The sequence below is a fragment of the Macaca fascicularis genome, chromosome 6 (genome assembly GCF_037993035.2).
Source record: "Macaca fascicularis isolate 582-1 chromosome 6, T2T-MFA8v1.1".
NCBI lineage: Eukaryota > Metazoa > Chordata > Mammalia > Primates > Cercopithecidae > Macaca > Macaca fascicularis.
The window spans coordinates 35,335,035-35,358,119 of record NC_088380.1 but is presented as its reverse complement, the minus strand read 5'-3'; the positions used below and the strand labels follow the sequence as shown (position 1 = coordinate 35,358,119).

General features: G+C 40.1%; 1 protein-coding gene and 1 long non-coding RNA gene across 7 annotated transcripts in view; one reads left to right on the top strand and one right to left on the bottom strand.

Moving 5' to 3' along the window:
- PRLR (prolactin receptor) overlaps positions 1-21,217 on the top strand; it is a 165,814-nt gene extending 144,597 nt beyond the window's left edge. For all 6 annotated transcript variants that reach the window (XM_005556707.5, XM_005556706.5, XM_005556704.5 and 3 more), the window contains 5 exons: positions 8,203-8,372; positions 10,696-10,837; positions 12,126-12,225; positions 12,733-12,802; positions 14,654-21,217. In XM_005556707.5, coding sequence (XP_005556764.3) covers positions 8,203-8,372; positions 10,696-10,837; positions 12,126-12,225; positions 12,733-12,802; positions 14,654-15,658 — 1,487 coding nt within the window. In that variant the 3' untranslated portion in view covers positions 15,659-21,217. The remainder of the gene's footprint in view (positions 1-8,202; positions 8,373-10,695; positions 10,838-12,125; positions 12,226-12,732; positions 12,803-14,653) is intronic.
- The window catches only part of LOC135971262 (uncharacterized), a 50,339-nt gene that overhangs the window by 17,773 nt on the left and 9,481 nt on the right, over positions 1-23,085 (bottom strand). Inside the window, exon 2 of the long non-coding RNA XR_010587340.2 lies at positions 20,849-20,946. This is a non-coding gene — a long non-coding RNA (uncharacterized lncRNA). The remainder of the gene's footprint in view (positions 1-20,848; positions 20,947-23,085) is intronic.

Sequence of the window (23,085 nt, the reverse complement as noted above, 5' to 3'; positions counted from 1 at the left end):
ATTTTTTTTTTAGTACAGGGGACTTTATTGATGGCACATGGCAAAGTGGGGCTCCCTAAGCACCTCCTCTTCAGGGGGTCTGCATGCAAATTGTGAGGGGAGATTGTCACTGAGGTGGGGGACTGACTGCCACCGTGACTCCCCAGCAGCTGAGGGTCTCGCTCTTGCTCTTGTCCTCTCACTGGGGCTGGTGGTCCAGGGCTCTTACTACTTGGAGGCCATGTGGGCCTTGAGGTCCATCACCCTGTTGCTGCAGCCTAATTCACTGTCATACCAGGAAATGGGCTTGACAAAGTGGTAGTTGAGAGCAATGCCAGCCCCAGGATTGAAAGTAGAAGAGTGGGTGTCACTGTTAACGTCACAGGAGACAGCTGGTGCTTAGTGTAGCCCAGGAGGCCCGTGTGTGTGTGTGTGTGTGTGTGTGTGTGTGTGTGTGTGTGCGCGCGCATGTGTGTGTGTATTGCCTTACCCTCAAGCATTATAATATTTGAAGGAAAAATAATGAAAGCAAGAAATGTTCTGAAATTAGTAACTGTTTTAGTAAATGTGATCCACAAAAAAAGGGGCTCACTAAAGAAAAGTAGTATGTTGGACCATATTTTTCAAAATCATAGAAGTGCCCCCGGAACCCTCATATAACCCTGCAGCCTATGAAGGGGCATTCCAATGCCTGCTTCACCACTTTCTTGATATCATCATATTTGGCAGGTTTTTCCAGATGGCACGTCAGGTCACCACTGACACCATGGTGGGGACATGGAAGGCCCTGCCGGTGAGATTCCCATTCAGCTCGGAGATGACCTTGCCATCAGCCTTGGCAGCACCAACAGATGCACGGATCATGTTCTGGAAAGCCTCAGGGCTGTTGCACCACAGTTTCCCAGAGAGGCCATTGACAGCCTTCTCAGTGGAATGATGGCATGGGCTGCGAACATGAGTCCTTTTACAATGGATGGCAATTTTTTTTATTATACTTTAAGTTCTAGGGTACATGTGTACAACATGCAGGTTTGTTACATATGTATACATGTGCCATGTTGGTGCGCTGCACCCATTAACTCATCATTTAAATTAAGTATATCTCCTAATGCTATCCTTCCCTGCTCTCCCCAACCCATGACAGGCCCTGGTGTGTGATGTTCCCCACCCTGCGTCCAAGTATTCTCATTGTTCAGTTGCCATCTATGAGTGAGAACATGCAGTGTTTGGTTTTCTGTCCTTGAAATAGTTTGCTCAGAATGACAGTTTCCATCTTCATTCATGTCCCTACAAAGGACATGAACTCATCCTTTTTTATGGCTGCATAGTATTCCATAGTGTATATGTGCCACATTTTCTTAATCCAGTCTATCATTGATGGACATTTGGGTTGGTTTCAAGTCTTTGCTATTGTGAATAGTGCCACAATAAACATATGTGTGCATGTGTCTTTATAGCAGCATTATTTATAATCCTTTGGGTATATACCCAGTAATAGGATAGCTGGGTCAAATGGTATTTCTAGTTCCAGATCCTTGGGGAACTACCACACTGTCTTCCACAATGGTTGAACTAGTTTATAGTCTCACTAACAGTGTAAAACAGTTCCTATTTCTCCACATCCTCTCCAGCACCTGTGGTTTCTTGACTTTTTAATGATTGCCATTTTAACTGGTGTGAGATGGTATCTCATTGTGGTTTTGATTTGCATTTCTCTGATGACCAGTGATGATGAGCATTTTTTCATGTGTCTGTAGCCTCATAAATGTCTTCTTTTGCGAAGTGTCTGTTCATATCTTTCACCCACTTTTTGATGGGGTTGATTTTTTCTTGTAAATTTTTAAGTTCTTTGTAGATTCTGGATATTAGCCCTTTGTCAGATGGGTAGATTATAAAAATTTTCTCCCATTCTGTAGATTGCCTGTTCACTCTGATGGTAGTTTCTTTTGCTGTGCAGAAGCTCTTTAGTTTAATTAGATCCCATTTGTCAATTTTGGCTTTTGTTGTCATTGTTTTTGGTGTTTTAGTCATGAAGTCCTTGCCCATGCCTATGTCCTGAATGGTATTGCCTAGGTTTTCTTCTAGGGTTTTTATGGTTTTAGGTCTAACATTTAAGTCTTTAATCCATCTTGAATTAATTTTTATATAAGGTGTAAGGAAGGGATCAACTTTCAGCTTTCTATATATGGCTAGCCAGTTTTCCCAGCACCATTTATTAAATAAGGAATCCTTTCCCCATTTCTTGTTTTTGTCATGTTGGTCAAAGATCAGATGGTTGTAGATATGAGGTATTTTTTCTGAGGGCTCTGTTCTGTTCCATTGGTGGATAATCTCTGTTTTGGTACTGGTGCCAGGTTGTTTTGGTTACTGTAGCCTTGTAGTATAGTTTGAAGTAAGGTAGTGTGATGCCTCCACCTTTGTTCTTTTGGCTTAGGATTGTCTCGGCAGTGTGGACCATTTTTTGGTTCCATATGCACTTTAAAGTAGTTTTTTCCAATTCTCTGAAGAAAGTCATTGATAGCTTGATGGGGATGGCATTGAATCTATAAATTGCCTTGGGCAGTATGGCTATTTTCACAATATTTATTCTTCCTATCCATGAGCATGGAATGTTCTTCCATTTGTTTGTGTCCTCTTTTATTTCACTGAGCAGTGGTTTGTTGTTCTCCTTGAAGAGGTCCTTCACATTTCTTGTAAGTTGGATTCCTAGGTATTTTACTTTCTTACAAGCAATTGTGAATGGGAGTTCACTTGTGATTTGGCTGTTTGTCTGTTATTGGTGTACAGGAATGCTTATGATTTTTGCACATTGATTTTGTATCCTGAGACTTTGCTGAAGTTACTTATCAGCTGAAGGAGATTTTGGGCTGAGACAATGGGGTTTTCTAAATATACAATAATATCAGCTGCAAACAGGGACAATTTGACTTCCTGTTTTCCTAATTGAATACCCTTTATTTCTTTCTCCTGCCTGATTGCCCTGGGCAGAACTTCCAACACTATGTTGAATAGGAGTGGTGAGAGAGGGTATCCCTGTCTTGTGCCAGTTTTCAAAGGGAATACTTCCAGTTTTTGCACATTCAGTATGATATTAGCTGTGGGTTTGTCATAAATAGCTCTTATTATTTTGAGATACGTCCCATCAATACCTAGTTTATTGAGAGTTTTTAGCATGAAGGTCTGTTGAATTTTGTTGAAGGCCTTTTCTGCATCTATTGAGATAATCATGTGATTTTTGTCTTTGGTTTTGTTCATATGATGGATTATATTTATTGATTTGCATATGATCCGCTTCGTGCAGAGCTGAGTTCAAGTCCTGGATATCCTTGTCAACTTTCTGTCTCGTTGATCTGTCTAATGTTGACAGTGCGGTGTTAAAGTCTCCCTTTATTATTGTGTGGGAGTCTAAGTCTCTTTGTAAGTCTCTAAGGACTTGCTTTATGAATCTGGGTGCTCCTGTATTGAGTGCATATATATTTAAGATAGTTAGCTCTTCTTGTTGAATTGATCCCTTTACCATTATGTAATGGCCTTCTTTGTCTGTTTTGATCTTTGTTGGTTTAAAGTCTGTTTTATCAGAGACTAGGGTTGCAAGCCCTGCTTTTTTTGTTGTTGTTTTCCATTTGCTTGGTAGATCTTCCTCCATCCCTTTATTTTGAGCCTATGTGTGTGTCTGCATGTGAGATTTGTCTCCTGAATACAGCACACTGATGGGTCTTGACTCTCTATCCAATTTGCCAGTCTGTGTCTTTTAATTGGAGAATTTAGCCCATTTACATTTAAGATTAATATTGTTGTGTGTGAATTTGATCCTGTCATTATGATGTTAGCTGGTTATTTTGCTCGTTAGTTGATGCAATTTCTTCCTAGCATCGATGGTCTTTACAATTTGGCATGTTTTTGCAGTGGCTGGTACCGGTTGTTCCTTTCCATGTTTAGTGCTTCCTTCAGGAGTTCTTGTAAGGCAGGCCTGGTGGTGACAAAATCTCAAAGCATTTGCTTGTTTGTAAAGGATTTTATTTCTCCTTCACTTGTGAAGCTTAGTTTGGCTGGATATGAAATTCTGGGTTGAAAATTCTTTTCTTTAAGAATGTTTAATATTGGCCCCCACTCTCTTCTGGCTTGTAGAGTTTCTGCCGAGAGATCCACTGTTAATCTGATGGGCTTCCCCTTGTGGGTAACCCAACCTTTCTCTCTGGCTACCCTTAATATTTTTTCCTTCATTTCAACTTTGGTGAATCTGATAATTATGTGTCTTGGAAGGGCTCTTCTCGAGGAGTATCTTTGTGGAATTCTCTATATTTCCTGAATTTGAATGTTGGCTTGCCTTGCTAGGTTGGGGAAGTTCTCCTGGATAATATCCTGAAGAGTTTTCCAACGTGGTTCCATTCTCCCCGTCACTTTCAGATACACCAATCAGACATAGATTTGGTCTTTTCACATAGTCCCATATTTCTTGGAGGCTTTTTTTATTTCTTTTTACTCTTTTTTCTCTAAACTTCTCTTCTCGCTTCATTTCATTCATTTGATCTTCAATCACTGATACTCTTTCTTCCACTTGATTGAATCAGCTACTGAATCTTGTGCATGCATCACATAGTTCTCATGCCATGGTTTTCAGCTCCATCAGGTCATTTAAAGTCGTCTCTATGCTGTTTATTATAGTTAGCCATTCATCTGATCTTTTTTCAAGGTTTTTAGCATCTTTGTGATGAGTTCAAACATCCTCCTTTAGCTTAGAGAAGTTTGTTTATTACCAATCGTCTGAAGCCTTCTTCTCTCAACTTGTCAAAGTCATTCTCCATCCAGCTTTCTTCCATTGCTGGCGAGAAGCTGCGTTACTTTGGAGGAGAAGAGGCTCTCTGATTTTTACAATTTTCAGCTTTTCTGCTCTGGTTTCTCCCCATCTTTGTGGTTTTATCTACCTTTGGTCTTTGATGATGGTGACATACAGATGGGGTTTTCGTGTGGATATCCTTTCTGATTGTTAGTTTTCCTTCTAACAGTCAGGGCCCTCAGCTGCAGGTCTGTTAGAGTTTGCTTGAGGTCCACTCCAGACCCTGTTTGCCTTGGGATCACCAGTGGAGGCTGAAGAACAGCAAATATTGCAGAACAGAAAATGTTGCTGCCTGATCCTTCCTCTGGAAGCTTCGTCTCAGAGAGGCACCCGGGTGTATGAGGTGTCAGTCAGCCCCTACTGGGAGGTGTCTCCCCATTAGGCTACTCAGGGGTCAGGGACCCACTTGAGGAGGCAGTCTGTCTGTTCTCAGATCTCAAACTCCATGCTGGGAGAACCACTACTCTCTTCAAAGCTATCAGACAGGAATGTTTAAGTCTGCAGAAGTTTCTGCTGCCTTTTGTTCAGCTATGCCCTGCCCCCATAGGTGGAGTCTACAGAGGCAGGCAGACCTCTTTGAGCTGTGGTGGGCTCCACCCAGTTCAAGCTTCCTGGCTGCTTTTTTACCTAGTCAAACCTCAGCAATGGTGGATGCCCCTTCCCCAGCCTCCCTTCTGCCTTGCAGTTCGATCTCAGACTGCTGTGCTAGCAGTGAGCGAGGCTCCATGGGTATGGGGCTCTCCAAGCCAGGCACAGGATATAATCCCCTGGTGTGCTGTTTGCTAAGACCGTTGGAAAAGTGCAGTATTAGGGTGGGAGTGTCCCGATTTTCCAGGTACCATCTGTCATGGCTTCCCTTGGCTAGGAAAGGGAATTCCCCAAACACTTGCACTTCCTGGGTGAGACAACGCCCCGCCCTGCTTTGGCTCACCCACTGTCCAACAAGCCCCAGTGAGATGAACCTGATACCTCAGTTGGAAATGCAGAAATCACCCATCTTCTGTGTCACTCATGCTGGCATCTGTAGACTGGAGCTGTTCCTATTCAGCCATCTTGGAACTGGATCATGGATCACAAATTTTTAAAAGTTGGTTTTTAGGCAAATGTAGCTCATAATGCCAAGTACACTATAGTTACAGCCACTCTTTCCCCATCTGGTACAGAGATTGATTTAAGGAGGTGATAAATGAATGGAGAAAATGTCACTGACCAGCAGAACTGAGACTGGGGTGAGGCAAGCCAGCACCCAGCACCTGAGTCTCAGGAAGGTATTCACAAGGCCTGTACCTACAGGAGCCTACAGAAATAAATGCCTCCTTCGTCTTTTTTTTTAATTCTTGCCAGCAGGGAGCCACTTCTTTTGTTTTTATTGTGGTAAAAAACACAAAATACAAATCCACCATTTCAACTATTTTATAGTATGCAATTGAATGCATTAGTTTATTACAATGTTCTACAACCATCACCACTATCTAGTTCTGTAACACGTTTGTCTCCTTCAGTGAAAACTTCACATCCACTACTAAGCAGTTACTTCTCATTTCTCCCTTCCTCAACCCCTGGCAGCCACTAATCTGCTGTCTGTTTCTAGGAGTTTGCCTCATCTGGATATTTCATATATATATATGGAATCATAAAATATGTAGCTGTTCCACTTTTGTTTTTTGAGATGGAGTTTCACTCTTGTCACCCAGGATGGAGTACAATGGCACAATCTTGGCTCACCACAACCTCTGCCTCCCAGATTCAAGTGATTCTCCCGCCTCAGCCTCCCAAGTAGCTGGAAGTACAGGTGCACACCACCATGCTTGGCTAATTTTTTGTATTTTGGTAGCAATGGGGTTTCACCACATTGGTCAGGCTGGTCTCAAATTCCTGACCTCAGGTGATCCACCTGCCTCAGCCTCCCAAAGTGCTGGGATTACAGGCATGAGTCACCGTGCCTGACCTCTACCACATTTTTTATCCGTTCATCAACTGATGGACATTTGGATTTCTTCATTTTGGCTATTATAAATAGTGCTGCTATGAAAATTCACATACAAGATTTTCTTAAACATCTGTTTTCAATCATTTTGAGTCTATATCTAGGAGTGGAATTGATGGGCAATATGGCAACTCTAAGTCTGATTTTTTTGAGGAACTTCCAGACTGTTTTCCACAGTGGTTGCACCGGTTTACATTCCCACCAGCAATATTGAGGGTTCCGATCTCTCCATATCCTCACCAACATTTGTTATGTTCCATTTTTTGAGTTCTTGCCATGCTGGCACATGTGAAATGGTATCTCACTGAGGTTTTGATTTGCATTCCCCAGAAGGCTAATGACCTTAAGCATCTTTTCAGATGCTTCTTGGCCATTTGTCCCTCCTTGAATTTTGTATCCAATGCACTTCACTCACTTCAACCTAATCCCAGGCCTGCTCTCCAGCACCTGACATCAAATGCAATGTCGTAATTACAACCATGGTAGAGTGAAATAGTAGAGGCCACTTCCCTAAATCACATAGTTATGGGTTCAAATAACACTTTTACCAAATATGTGACCTTCAGTGGGTAATTTCCCTCTTCTAAGCTTGTTTCCTCCTCTGTAAAATTAATGGGTACAGTAATAGTACTTCATGGAGTTGCTGGCGGATTGTAAGAAATGATGCAGAAGTAGTATTTTATACAGTCCCTGGCATGTAGTAAATACTAGAGAAACATTAGCTATCATTTTGCTAATGGGAGTTTGCTAAGCATTTGTTGAATGAGTGACTGGGCCAACAGGCTGTTATCAGATCACCGAAAGGATCATTGCCAAAAAGCTCAACCTCCATTTAGCATATGGGAGAGTGGATCTCATTTACCAGAGGGTGTAATATGTATGTTGAATATAAGATGTAATTGCTGAAGTGAAGATGGAATCTGTAAACCTGTTATCTGCAGAGTTATAATTATCAATAGCTCATTCACAAAAAACTGTGTGTCACTAAGAAGAATCTCACTGCCAGCTGAGGGAAATAAGCTGTTTGAAATCTTTTCCCTATAGTCTTCCATGCCAACTCACACTTGCAAATCTCAGCCCAATTTTTATCACCTGGTCTCTGTCATTGTGAAAATTATGGGGATAGCTATGAGACTCTAACTGATGAAAAGCGAGAACATGCAGAGAATGAAATCCCAGCTGCTTATTATTCTTACCATCTAAACCTCATCTGCATGCACAAATACGATTGGTCACATACTAAGAGGTAGAAGACAAAAGGCCCTGGTATTTGGGGGGCTTATAGTACAGTGGGAAGAGTGAGATGATAAACAGAAAATGGAATTCCTAATAGAAAACGGTAAAGCCAAAGAAAAGGTGCAAGCAATGAGTGCTACTGGAGTTTGCTGTATTTCTGCAGTTCAACCAGACCCTCCTTTGGAGCTGACTGTGGAAGTAAAACAGCCAGAAGATAGAAAACCCTACCTGTGGATGAAATGGTCTCCACCTACCCTGATTGACTTGAAAACTGGTTGGTTCACGCTCCTGTATGAAATTCGATTAAAACCCGAGAAAGCAGCTGAGTGGGAGGTGAGTGATCCATATGCTTTTTGAAGGAACTATGGCCTTTGGCAAGGATAAAGCCCTCACAGCTGAAAACAGGTCATTCCTCCTAATTATTGGGTCACCGTATTGGCCTCCGATGCAGTTGTGACCCACCCAGATGTGAAAAGCCCTTCTCACCTCTATTGAGATTGATAGGGGCTCATCTTCACAGCTCTCCTTGGGCTCGTTTCTTGCACTGCACAGGCACTTGGCAAGGTTTCCAACCTGCCTCCCTTAGTACATTTTAGACCTAGACCCTCATAAGAGTACTTAAATGGCACCAGGTGGGAGGGGGTATCTCAGTATATCCTCCATAGTCAATGGCACAAAACCATAGTAAATGTTTTTATTCACTTTAAAATACTTCAACCAGGCCGGGTGCAGTGGCTCACACCTGTTAATCCCAGCACTTTGGGAGGCCGAGACAGGTGGATCACCTAAGGTCAGGAGTTTGAGACCAGCCTGATCAACATGGAGAAACCCCATCTCTACTAAAAATACAAAAAATTAGCCAGGTGTGGTGGCAGGCACCTGTAATCCCAGCTACTCAGGAGGCTGAGGCAGGAGAATCTCTTGAACTCAGGAGGTGGAGGTTTCAGTGAGCCGAGATGGCACCATTGCACTCCAGCCTGGGCAACAAGAGCGAAACTCCATCTGAAAAAAATAAATAAATAAATAGGCTGGGCGCAGGGGCTCACACCTGTAATCCCAGCACTTTGGGAGGCTGAGGCAGGTGGATCACTTGAGGTCAGGAGTTTGAGACCAGCCTGACCAACATGGCAAAACCCCATCTCTACTGGAAATACAAAAAAATTAGCCGGGCGTGGTGGCGGATGCCTGTGATCCCAGCTACTCGGAAGGCTGAGGCAGGAGAATCGCTTGAACCTGGGAAGCAGAGATTTCAGTGAGCCAAGGTCATGCAATTGCACGCCAGCCTAGGCGACAAGAGAGACTCCGTCTCAAAAAAATAAATAAATAAAATTTAAAATTAAAATAAAATACTTCGACCTAAAGAAATAGTAAGTAAATTGCAGGCAGTACAATATTCCATCTTTGCATACTTTAGTATATGCCTCTTTTAAAAAGGCACATTTCCAAACATAGCCAAAATAACAGGATCACATATAGGAAAATTAAAATTCCTTAATCTCATTTGATACCCAGTCCCTAGTTTAATTCCTCCCAATGTTTCCAAATATCTTTAACAGCCACTTTGGCCAAACCAGAATCTGCTCCTGGATTACACATTGTAACTGGTTGTTATATCCCTTCAGTTTCAGTGTAATGAGGAGACTGGGCCACTTGTCCCATAGAGTATCCCACCATGTACATTTCTCTGATCAGTTCTTTGTGGGGTCATTTAGCTAATTTCTCTATGCCTCCATTTCCTGTAACCAGACTTAATTAGATGTAGGCTGAACAGTTTTTACCAATGATTGGTAAATTCAGAGGTGATATTATGTACTCCATATTGTATTTAATCAGATGTCAAAAACCATCTGGTTGATCCACCAGAAGTGATGCTAAAACTGGCCCCTGAATTGAGGAGATGACACTGATCCCTGGATTGTAAAGTCATGTTTAATTTGTATACTACTACTTTACCGTACATGAATGCCCAATTCTCTTTCACCTCGTGTCTTTAACACCAATTTATTATTCAATTGGTTATTTCATTAGGATTTAAAAGCTAACAATTCTTGAATTTTGTTTTGTTTTGTTCCTTTGAGATGGAGTTTCACTTTGTCACTCAGCTGGAGTGCAATGGCACTATCTTGGCTCACTTCAGCATCCGCCTCCCAGGTTCAAGGAATTCTCGTTTCTCAGCCTCCCGAGTAGCTGAAATTACAGGCATGCACCACCATGCCCGGCTAATTTGTATTTTCAGTCGAGACGGGATTTCTTCATGTTGGTCAGGCTGATCTCGAACTCCTGACCTCAGATGATCCGCCCACTTCAGCCTCCCAAAGTGCTGGGATTACAGGCATGAGCCACCGTGCCTGGCCAATTTTGTTATTCTTTCTACATTTATTAAGTAGTTGTTTTTCATAAAGTGGGAAGGAGGCAGAATATTTGACTTTTCTGAAGTAGAGTCCCAAATGGAGAGATAGAAAACCTGCTAAATTTTTGTGTGAGCAATTTTAAGAGGAGGAAGAGATAGGGATAAGACAGTGGAGCAGTGACAGCAGGGAATTCTCTGTGTATGGTTGCTCAGCCTAACTCCACCATAGTTTATTTTTTAGGGGAAAACTCTCTTTCTTCACAACAAATGTCAGAAGTGACTTCTGTTTTCCTTATCCTACCTTAGACCCATTTTGCTGGGCAGCAAACAGAGTTTAAGATTCTCAGCCTACATCCAGGACAGAAATACCTTGTCCAGGTTCGCTGCAAACCAGATCATGGATACTGGAGTGCATGGAGTCCAGCGACCTTCATTCAGATACCTAGTGGTGAGTGTCTTGGCTCTTTTTTGCTTATGTCCCTAAATATGTTTTAAATGGTATGTTTGCATATAATAACTACTAATAGAGAAACCATTGTGAGCCTTAGCCAGAGCAATAGAGGTGGGTTTATAATCTTTCTGCCCAATACAAAGACATTTTGAAGAGCAGCATTGCTCCCTGGATTACTGTCAGTGGAGAATAGTTCTAGGATAAGGCTACAGACATGGGCCTGGTGCCTCAAGGGGCTTGATGGTCAGTTATTCTGCTCCCACCGTCTGCCCCATTCCTATCATTTAGAGGATTTGGTCAAGGTCGTCCTCTAGTTCTTCCAGAATTTATAAGGCAGTACCCTGTCTCAAAGACATGAACCAGTGCTCAGTCTCTGCTATGGATTACACTTCAGTCTCTTCATGAAGACACAGGATATAAGATAGACAGCTCCAGCAAAGCACCTTAATTCAGTAGCTTGTCTTCTATAAGGGAACAATTCAACTTGCATTTTTTAAATGTTTTACAGCTTATAACACCTGTACCTTATTTGGTCCTCCCAACCCTCCGAGGTATTCAGAAAATATGATTATCATTAAGAATTAAAAGTGAAGAAACCAAACCTCAGCAAAGTTAGGGGTCTTTTCCAGAACCATGCAGGAAAGTCTAGCTCTTCTAACAACTTGCCTGACCAAAGTATTAGGCTTTCATTGGCTTGGCATACTGGAAAGGGTACTGAACTGCAAATCAGGCATGCATCTAGTCTGACCAGTCCTGACTCTTACTTAACAAAAGCACAGGGTCTAGAGGCAGAAAGCCTGAGTTCAAATGCCAGCCTGCAACACTATAGTTATATGTTCATTGGTAAATCTTTCTTTGATTCCCAGTTTTCTTATCTTTTATAACAAAGCAATGTAGGCAAAGAGGTTAACACCATTGATGGCTTTTAGTAAGAACTTAGTTAATGTTAGCTTTTATTATTGTTACTGCAAATGACCATGTGACCTTGGATTTCCTCTTTAAAGATCAATTAAAAAGAATATGTGGAAGGATTTTTAAATTTTTAGAGTACTATAAAGCATATGCAACATATTAAAATATTAATAATATTGAAAAGAAAATAGCCCTGTCATTGATGATACTTTGGATTGCTGTTCAAATAAAAATATATATATAAATGGAAGAAAAGTGTTTTCCTCCATTTAACATTTCCTCCTTATAAACATTTAAGAGTTTCATTCATTAGGTTTGTTTGTTTTTAATGATGCTGTATGTGATCAGAGCTTTCTGGCTGTTTGTTTTTTAGACTTCATCATGAATGATACAACCGTGTGGATCTCTGTGGCTGTCCTTTCTGCTGTCATCTGTTTGATTATTGTCTGGGCAGTGGCTTTGAAGGGCTATAGGTACTTCACTGTCTCTCAACTTTTCCTCCCAATCATGATAGTCAGGGATAACGACAAAAAAGATAATACAAAGATGATGGACACCTGTAGGTAATCTTCACTTTAGCCATTAGATGTAGTGTGTTTGCCCATTTAAAAAAAAAAAAAAAAAAACTTTTATAAGTGCTATAAAAAGTAGAAAAATTGACTCATTTCAGGCTGATGTTCTTTCTATGAAACAGAGATTCATAGTTGTGAAACAGTAAAAATCTGGCAAGAGTAGCTAAACTCAAGAGAAGCAAATAGTCCAAATAATCCACTAACTTCAAAATCAGCCTCCTTAATTAGCTAGAGTTAATTTTAATATAGGCCTCTGTAATTTTATTTTCATCATTGATTGTTTCATGGAGCTGCCAAACTCTAAGTCCTATCTCTACCATAGTGCATATAGTGGCTATTATACTAACCTTTCAAAAATTACAAAGTCAGAAATGAGTCATTTAGCCAATCTCATGAATTATTTTATAGCATGGTGACCTGCATCTTTCCGCCAGTTCCTGGGCCAAAAATAAAAGGATTTGATGCTCATCTGTTGGAGGTAAGTACAGGAGGCAAAAAATGCAGTGTGATTCACTGCTTTGTAGTAATTAACTCCACACACTCACACACAGTCCCTGTCAGTTCAGCCTGGTAGTTTCAGCCAGCCTTTTTGGGCTGTCGCTCCTGGTCAGCATGTGTGTTAACAGAAAGATGTGTCAAGTATGAGGGTACTTACTTTCACACACTAAATGTCAGGGGGCAAAGAGAGAAAGTCAAGAAAACATGGAAACACATTTATTGATTTATCAGATCTACTCATAAGCACGAGATAAACATTTGTACAAATAATCAATTTAGAAAGAGAGTGAATATTTTGATTAATGCGAAACAGGGACCCACCACCAGCCCCTCAATCATACATTGGTAGAAACTTCTACTTGAATGTTCTTTACATAAAGTCATAGTAACAGACTATCCTATTGCCATTATCTCTCACTTTGGGCACTCAGTTGAGACCAGATCAGTACAGTGGGGCCATGTGTTTGCCAGGGCCCAATTGGGCTGATTCAAGAGGGAATTAAATGGTGAGTGTTTTGAATGAAAAGACGGGTTAGAACATTTTTAAATTTTTCTCCACGTTGAAATAGTTTCAGTTTGGCTTTTAAGCTTAACACTGACGTATATAAAAGGAACTAGCTGTACATTAAGGCAAATACCACTTGACCCAGTTGCTCTGGGTCTGACAGTGTAAGAATAGAAGAAGTGAGCCCTGGATAATCTGGCTTGTCTGTGTTCACTTTGATTGCAAATATCGAAGCAGGGACTAGAGCCCAGGAGTCCGGGATCCTAACCCAGTGCTCTTCCTCCACTATCCAGTGTAGCATTGACCTGATAGAACCAGCATGAATGTCTCAGCAAACTAAATTAGTTACTGTCCAGCTCACAATGTAACCTGCTAGCCACAGAGACTTAATGATAAAATAGCTACTTTTGTCTCAAAAATACGTATTAGCATTCTCAATGATATTACCTCTAATCCTCAAAAGAACCACCCCCCCCCCCGCCAGATGGGTAGTATTCATATTATTTTCTACCTTTTAAAAATGGAGAAGCTGAGGTTCAGAGAGTAGCTTGTCCAAAGTCACATACCCCGTAATAAGTGATCAAGCCAAGACCTAGGTCAGTACCTGACCCAAGTCAGAGGATAAGAAAAAATAGGTGAGAGTGAGAGGAGGAGGTAGGAGGAAATAGGAGGGGGAGAAGAATGATAGGAGGGAGAAGAATAGGAAGAGGGGGGAATATGGAATAGGGCAAAGAAGGAGGAGAAGAGAAGGAGGGAGAGGAAGTAGAGTAGAAGAAAACACTAGGTTAGGAAGAGAGAGGAGAAGGGAAGGGGAAATAAGAAGAGGAAGGAGAGAAGGAAGAGGAACCACAGAAGGAAAAGACAAGAATCCACTTACTATTGCCAGATTCTAAAAGGTGATAGAGGAAGTTAGGAGGCCAGCAACCACACCCCTGCCAGTGGGCCACAGTGTCAGATGCATGCATGAGCACTGTGGGTTTAGAAGTTTCACAAACCTTCATTTTACAGTTATCTGTTTATTATTGTATGTGTATATACTACTTGCCCATTAAACTCATGATTATTATTGCTTGGAGAGAGACTGAGTTAAATATCCTGAGTTTATAGATAGATAGATAGATAGATAGATAGATAGATAGATAGATAGATAATATATCTGCTGAATAGTATCCAGAAGGTGATTCTAGATGGCCTGGCACACAAATGTCTGAAGTTTGAGATCTTCCCACCTGCTCGTGGCAATGAACAGATACCACTTAGCAGGGATGCTGATTTGGAATGCTATGAAGCTAACAGCCATCTCTTCTTGTGTCCGTGTTTTAATAGAAGGGCAAGTCTGAAGAACTACTGAGTGCCTTGGGATGCCAAGACTTTCCTCCCACTTCTGACTATGAGGACTTGCTGGTGGAGTATTTAGAAGTAGACGACAGTGAGGACCAGCATCTAATGTCAGTCCATTCAAAAGAACACCCAAGTCAAGGTATGAAACCCACATACCTGGATCCTGACACTGACTCAGGCCGGGGGAGCTGCGACAGCCCTTCCCTTTTGCCTGAAAAGTGTGAGGAACCCCAGGCCAATCCCTCCACATTCTATGATCCTGAGGTCATTGAGAAGCCAGAGAATCCTGAAACAACCCACACCTGGGACCCCCAGTGCATAAGCATGGAAGGCAAAATCCCCTATTTTCATGCTGGCGGATCCAAATGTTCAACGTGGCCCTTAATACAGCACAACCCCAGATCCTCCTACCACAATATTACTGATGTGTGTGAGCTGGCTGTGGGCCCTGCAGATGCACCGGCCACTCTGTTGGACGAAGCAGGTAAAGATGCTTTAAAATCCTCTCAAACCATTAAGTCTAGAGAGGAGGGAAAGGCAGCCCAGCAGAGGGAGGTGGATAGCTTCCATTCCAAGACTGACCAAGATACGCCCTGGCTGCTGCCCCAGGAGAAAACCCCCTTTGGCTCCGCTAAACCCTTGGATTATGTGGAGATTCACAAGGTCAACAAAGATGGCGCATTATCATTGCTACCAAAACAGAGAGAGAACAGCGGCCAGCCCGAGAAGCCCAGGGCTCCTGAGAACAGTAAGGAGTATGCCAAAGTGTCCGGGGTCATGGATAACAACATCCTGGTGTTGGTGCCGGATCCGCATGCTAAAAATGTGGCTTGCTTTGAAGATTCAGCCAAAGAGGCCCCACCATCACTTGAACAGAATCAAGCTGAGAAAGACCTGGCCAACTGCACTGCGACACCAAGCAAGTGCAGGATCCAGCTGGGTGGTTTGGATTACCTGGATCCCGCATGTTTTACGCACTCCTTTCATTGATAGCTTGACTAATGGAATGATTGGTTAAAATGTGATTTTTCTTCAGGTAACACTACGGAGTACATGAAATGTTCAAGAATATAGTCAGACTGACACTACTAAAGCTCCCAGCTCCTTTCATGCTCCATTTTTAACCACTTGCCTCTTTCTCCAGCAGCTGATTCCAGAACAAATCATTATGTTTCCTAACTGTGATTTGTAGATTTACTTTTTGCTATTAGTTATAAAATTATGTGTTCAATGAAATAAAAGCACACTGCTTAGTATTCTTGAGGGACAATGCCAATAGAAATATCCTCTGGAAAAGGCTTTCGTGATTTGGCATGGGACAGACGGAAATGAAATTGTGAAAATTGTTTACATAGAAAGATGACAAAGGAAAATTTTCCACATAGGAAAATGCCATGAAAATTGCTTTTGAAAAACAATTGCATAACCTTTACACTCCTCCTCCATTTTATTAGGATTACCCAAATATAACCATTTAAGGAAAGAATGCATTCCAGAACAAATTGTTTACATCAGTTCCTATACCTTACTGACACATTGCTGATATGCAAGTAAGAAATAATGCCTCCATTTTTTTCTTAAAATAGTTTAGATATGTTAAGCATGGATTTCCCCCCTAAATTCTATTTTAAAGCCTCTATAGAATATAGTTTGGAAATTAAAATTTTCTTACACAAGGGGCAGATGAATTTCATGTGAATCCTTTTAGGATGTTTTCCTGCTTCATTTCAGCATAATAGATAATTTATTATACACCTTAGTCTTTTCTTAGTTAAAAAAAAATTCCCTAAAGACTAACTTTAAAAGAAAACCACAGCAGGATGCTAATGGAATTACTGCCTTACTGTACATACAAATTCTACTTTAATACAAACCCGTAAGTTTAACAATGTATTTTTGAAGACTATTTTTCTATAACTTAAGTAAAATAAAAGACTATTTTCTATCTTCCCAGTACAGCTGTTTACGTATTCAGTGGGTAAAGTATTTTCTGCTGCGAGGTTATAATGTGTATTTACAGTACATAGTAGTATATGCAGTTCCCATTTGTGGAGTAAAATGCCATACCAACCCAAAGCCCGCTGTGAAATATGAAGTGAATGACAAAATTCAGTTTCCAACACAATGTAGCATAGTTTATCCGATTCTTTTTATCTCCAGGACACTTTAAACGACAACTACCACCACCACCAACCTAGGGATTTAGGATTCTCCACAAACCAGAAATTATTTATCCTTGGAGTTTCAGGCTCCTCTGGGACTCCTGTTCATCAATGGGTGAATCTTCCTAAAGCTACCATAAAAAGGGAGAGCTATGATTTCTAACAGCTGTTTAAAAGAGAGAGGTTTTGTTTTTGTGAGAAATCTTGAGCCACAAAAAAATTTTAAGCAAAGCCAGGAGTTAGTGTCTCTCTGAAGTAAATTCAACTGCAAAATCTTGGCAGTGGCAGAAACAGCTCATATCAGAAGTGTCCAAATAAAGGTTCTGGGAAACTAGGTATTTGTATAGCAATGGAAATAGCTCCAAAGTTCAGAGTGTGGTAGTGAGAATCTCCCAGTCAGTTCCAATGCCAGGCTTCCTGAAAGAAGTCAAAGCTTGGATCTTCATTTTAAAGGGTGCATCCATGACTCATCTAACACCCTCCCTCTATTTTTCCCTTCACTTGATGGTAAATCTATTCTCTGTGTCCATTTACTAGCTGGACATAGAGAACTTGAGCTCACCTCTGCGAGTCAAATATTCCCAACTAGCTCATACTGATAGCAACTGGACTCAGAGGTATCCCCCCAGCCCCGTTTGAAAGTGAACACATTGCCAATGTTTTGAGAATGTCAAAAGCAATAGATATGAAGCTCCATTTTCCTAACATATGAAAAATATCATGTGAGTAAGGGAAGCATGTGGGAAAGTTGTCCAAGCTCATTCAGTCCCCTAAATCCTCAATACTTAAACTGTCTGAGAACCAACTGCATAGGCATCACTTGAGCAGTGTTTGAAAATTCTGTTTGCAGAATCTTAGGCCTTATCTCTAACCTAAAGCATCAGAATCTGCATTTTACTAAGATCCCCAAATGATTCAAGTGCACACTGAAGTTTGAGAAGCACTGTTCTAGACAACCATTTCCACTATTTTAGTTATTTTAGTTATTTTAGTGCATAGTTACAATCTTCTTTTGGAAAGGACAGATCAAGTCTGTTTGACTTGCAATGAACAACACCGCAGGTAAGAAGACAAAAGAAGAAGCATATCGGTAGTTTAAGATTCCCATTATGCTGAATCTTACGTGAATTCACATAAAAGAATGACCTGCAAAAGTATACACAACTTCTGAAAGGCCAAGGAATATAGTCTACCTTGAGAGGCATTAACCAAAGACAGTCACCCTCAAAGCCAATGCAGACTAAACCTTTCCTAACATAGTCTATTCTTCTCTAAGAATAGAGAAGATATGTATCAGTCACTCTTAAAGTCTGAAAACCTAAACATAAAAGTAATCTGCTTTTGACAGATAATTTTTTATAATACATATGAAAAACTGTGACAGCTAAGGACTTGAATTAAATCCCTAAAAAACACCAATTAGCCACTCATCAAGCCAAGACTAATTCTGTGATCAGTTAGCACTGTTTATCTGAATTAAGCTTTTTTGTGGTCTAACAAAAAGGTTTTTTTGTGGTCTATCAAGGAGACAGCTGTTCAAATGGAAGGATACATGTGGGGCGGGGGGACAGTCAGGAGACCTGGATTCTGGTCCTAACTGCTTTGCCTTGGAGAGATTAATTCCCCTCTCTAAGCCTCAGTTTCCTCTGAAGATGTTGGACCAGATAACCTCTAAGGTCCTTTGAAACTGACTCCTGGATTCCATGACTCACTGAATATTTTTCTGCAAAAATAATTCCAACCAATGCCTTCTATCTTAATCTAACAAAAAATTGCTCTTCGTCATAGAAATACAAAGTAATCTTCAGTGATGTGCTCCTTATACTTTGCTTTTTAAACCGTCAGTTCCAGTTAGTCTTAATATATTGCATGTGCATTTTATAAGTGATATGTGTACAGAATCATATTCTAAGATTATGTGCAAATATATGTGTAGAAAGAGGCATTAAAAAAAGAGGCAGGAGATTGAAAAGAGACATATTAAAGGAGGCACTAATCTTTAGAAAAATGATCTTTCACTGAATCAAGCTGTGCTCATTCCTTGCTGAATCCAACAGCCCCAAATCTCTTTTCTTATATCTGGCTGTTAATTTTTTTCCTCGCACCTTCCTAGATTATTAACAACCATTGCGCAGTTGGCTCATGGGTCCTTACACTCTGAGTTATAATAAGTTGTATTTTTATAAACAAATACCTAAATATTCAAGTTTTAAGGCGCATGGAAACTGAATCTAGGCAGTGGGTGATTGTGTAGCTTACAACCCAAACAGCAAAAGGTTCCGATTCGTTCTAACAGATGTGTATAAGCACAAGTTAGTATCCACTGTGTCAGATATTTAACAGATCCTACATTTATTAGCTATTTAACAGACTCTACATTTTCCTAAGTGCCTAAGACCAATCCTGGTAGTCACTTAAGTACAAAAGACTCACTTTAACTGGCTTGATCTGAAGGGGTCAATCCTTTACTGCCTACACAAGATCTGGGCGGTTTTGCTGTGTGTCTTGTGATGACCCAGCTGAATGTGAAAAGCCTGTGAGTTATTGAGCAACCAGAGGCCCCTGCATTCCAAGAAGCAGTTTGGCTCTGGGGAAACTCTGGCTTTCTCTTTCCTCAAGTGTCCACCACTGCCCATCATTTGCAGAAAGACTTGGCCCTGCCTTTAGCAACTTCCCTATCTGCTTAGAGTAGACAAGAAAGAAACAGATTTGTGCACATTTTACAAAGTGCCTTCCTCTAGTTTTTTTTTTTTTGTTAAGTTTTCATTTTTCAAGGAAAAATGTATTGATTAGAAAGTAACATTTGCCTTGTAGGGAGATAGATAGATAGATAGATAGATAGATATAGATAGATAGATAGACAGACAGACAGATAGATAGATAGAAAGACAGATAGATAGATGAGAAGAAGCCAGAAAGGGCACAACAAAATGCTCTAAGGGTCAACCAGCAAATGTTCAGTGAATGTTTTTTACGTATTGTTTAATTGAATCAACACAGAGCTGTTGTGAATAGTGTGACTTACTTTGCCTGATAAGAAATTGAGTCTGGCTGTGATTTGGGGATAAATCTGCCACGCTGTGATTTGAGACTCTTCATACCAAAACATATTGATACGTTTTTGAATGTCTTTGGCTTACATGCCTAAACCTGAAGAGAACAATGCATGTACATTGGAACTTTGCACACAAACAGAAAAATATAAATGACTTTGAATTACCATCCCAAGTGTTGCTAACATAGATGTGCCATTGATGAAAGTCTCGTGTGTTCTTGAGTGAACAAATTTCCTTTTCTGCCTTTTTGGCTCAAGCACAATAATACTGTCACTAAGACAGTGACTGAGCACTCAATGTCCAAGACTAAATCACATCGCCATGACTAAGTAGGCTCTCTGTCCTGGGATGTCTTTTAAAATCTGGACATCAGGTTCCTTACTTGTTAAATAAGTGGGTTGGCCTAAAAGGTTTCTAAGACCTCTCATGATCTAGGTGAAATCCAGGGTTTCAGGTCAGTGTCCCTGGTGCAATGCAAGAAAGCCTTGCTGACATGCCCTTGGCCTGAAGCAGCGAGCACGTGAAACTGTGTGACAATGCTTAAGAGAAAAACAGAGATCTGTTCCTCCAAGTCAGATTGATTTAACATCCTTGCTTTTCCTTTTCCTTCCTAGCTTTACGTATTTATAGGGTTTTTACTTCTTCTCCAGAGCCTACTATTTTTCCTGAGAGTTAGTAGCAACCATAGGATCCACAAGAAATGAAATTATTCATAAACAATGACTTTGGCACTGCAAAAGTCTGAGTCAAAGGTTAAATCAGTCACACAGATATCCAAGGCCAAGTTGAAGACCACAAGTATATCCCATTTAGAGATTTGCATGCTTAGAGACTAAGCCCACATTCATTAATTATTTAGTTAATTCAAAGGCCACTAATAAATCCATGCCCAGCCTGGGCAACGTAGTAAGACCCAGTCTCTACAAAAATTTTAAAAATTAGCCAGCCATGGTGACACGTACCTGTAGTCCTAGTCACTTGGAAATCTGAAGCCAGAGGATTGCTTGAGCCCAGGAGATCGAGGCTGCAGTGAACCGTGATTGTGTCACTGCACTCCAGCCTGAGTGACAGAGGAAGACCTTGTCTCAATAAATAAATAAATCCAAGCTACTTTGATGACTAGATACTGGAGGTCTTAAGGAGAAGCTTTAAAAATACAGATTGATTGCTTCAGAGAAATCCTATTTATAATTATGATCTGAACTTATTCTATGATTAGCAAATATATCACCTGAAAATAAAACAGGAGTTCTCTCCCCAGATTTTTGTTTTTCAGGATGGTGAGTTTTGGTCTAGGACCCTCATGGCACCCATTTCAATAAAAGGAAAAAGATAGTAAAATAGGAAATAGGAAGTTTCCAGAGAGATCTGGGCATCTCAGGATTCCAGGAAATGCTGAGACTAACCCACTAAATCCAAATTTTATTGGATATGGTAAATCTAAATATGTTCAGTGTTCTGAACAGATTTTATGAGTTTATGTCCAAGAGAGGTACATAATTCACAAACACTATCATGCTGGCAGCTGTTTTATCCACATCAATTCCCCTGATTTAATGCTCTGTTTTCAATTTAGAAAGTATTGAGACATATAAAGTCTCAAAACAGGAAAAACCTATCTTGTTTATAAGGTGTGGTCGATAAATAGACCACAGATAACCTTAGTCTATTAATTAACTCTCAGATAATCTTAATCTATTCATTAACATTCTACTTGCTGCTGATTAAAAAGAAAGAAACCCTAAAACCTTCAGCAACTGAAGTAGTAATATAAAAAATAACCTTTACTAGTTATGGTCAAATTAGGCTTCACTTGGATAAACCTCAAAATGTAGTCTGAGTTTTTTTGTGTACACTTTATAAATCCTGAGGAAAAAAATCTTTTTTCCATGTTATCTGAAAAACCATATGGTGAAGAGACCTCTGAAAAATAATTTGTTTTATGAAATTCCTGAAAAGCTAATTGTGAATTTTTTAAAGAAACTACCTCCCCTTTGTGTCCTAATGTCCTTCCTTCAAAGCTGCATATAGTTTAGAAATGAAAGATGTCACGTCTCATGCTTTGACTGGTTTTTGGTGGCATATTTGATGTATTTGCCAAGTGGCATTCCTGACTTCACAGTAACTGTTACATTATTTAGTACTATATTGCTTTATGTGGTTCAAAAATAGTATACGCCATACTGAAATATGTAATCCTCATGTTGTGAAACTCATCATGTAATACAAATGAAAATCATTACTTAATAACTTACAATTTATCCATATGTAGTTGCAATATGATTGTGTCTATGACTATAAAAAAAACTGAAAAAATATGTAATGTATTTCTGTTGAAACGGTGAATGTACTAATTTTTTTCTTAATCTTTGTCTGGAAGAAGGATTCTATGTCATTCATTGTACAGCTGCTCTGGGGTGTTACACATTTAAAGTACAATCCAACAGTGGTTTAAAAGTCAACCTCTCGGCTTTGTTTCATGTGACTGCTGAAGCTTCTCAAGTGTTCTTTGTGTGATGAGGCTTGCTTTTGTGCTTCATCATTCATTTTAAACATTGAAAAGTCTCATGTGGAAACCAAAGCAATCTAGAACCAGCCTGTTGGGTGACTGTGTCTTCTGTAAAGCCATATTGAAGTGAAGCTATACGTAATAGCGTAAGGTTCCATATTTTCAAAGCTACCACTACCTCTGCTTTTCCTCTTTCCCTAGAAAATGCCAAGCAAAATTCCCCAACACTAAGTGAGAAATTAGAAGTAATTGTTATAATTAAATTGCTGGGCATATATATATATATATATATATATATATATATATATATATACACACACACACCTTCTAATTCATCACTTTGCAGGGTTATGTGAGAGTTTCTGAATAACCATTCTTACATTTTTACATTTTATAAAAACTGGCTGCAAGAAAGGTTCAGAAAGAATACTTAGTAAGTCATCAGATGAAAAACCAGCAAAACCATAGAGTGCAGATTTTTTCCTAACTATAAGTCACCTCATAGTTGTCCAAAGCCATGATAATGATATCTCTTACAAACTGACTTCTGTAACCCCCCTAGAAATAACCCTTTTCCTTATTTGATTTTAGCCATCAAACATAGTATGATGTGGGAAAAGTCAGTCATTTACCAGGAATAATCTTGTTTTGATTTTAAAAACTCATTTCTGTATGTAGTTATTGTAATGT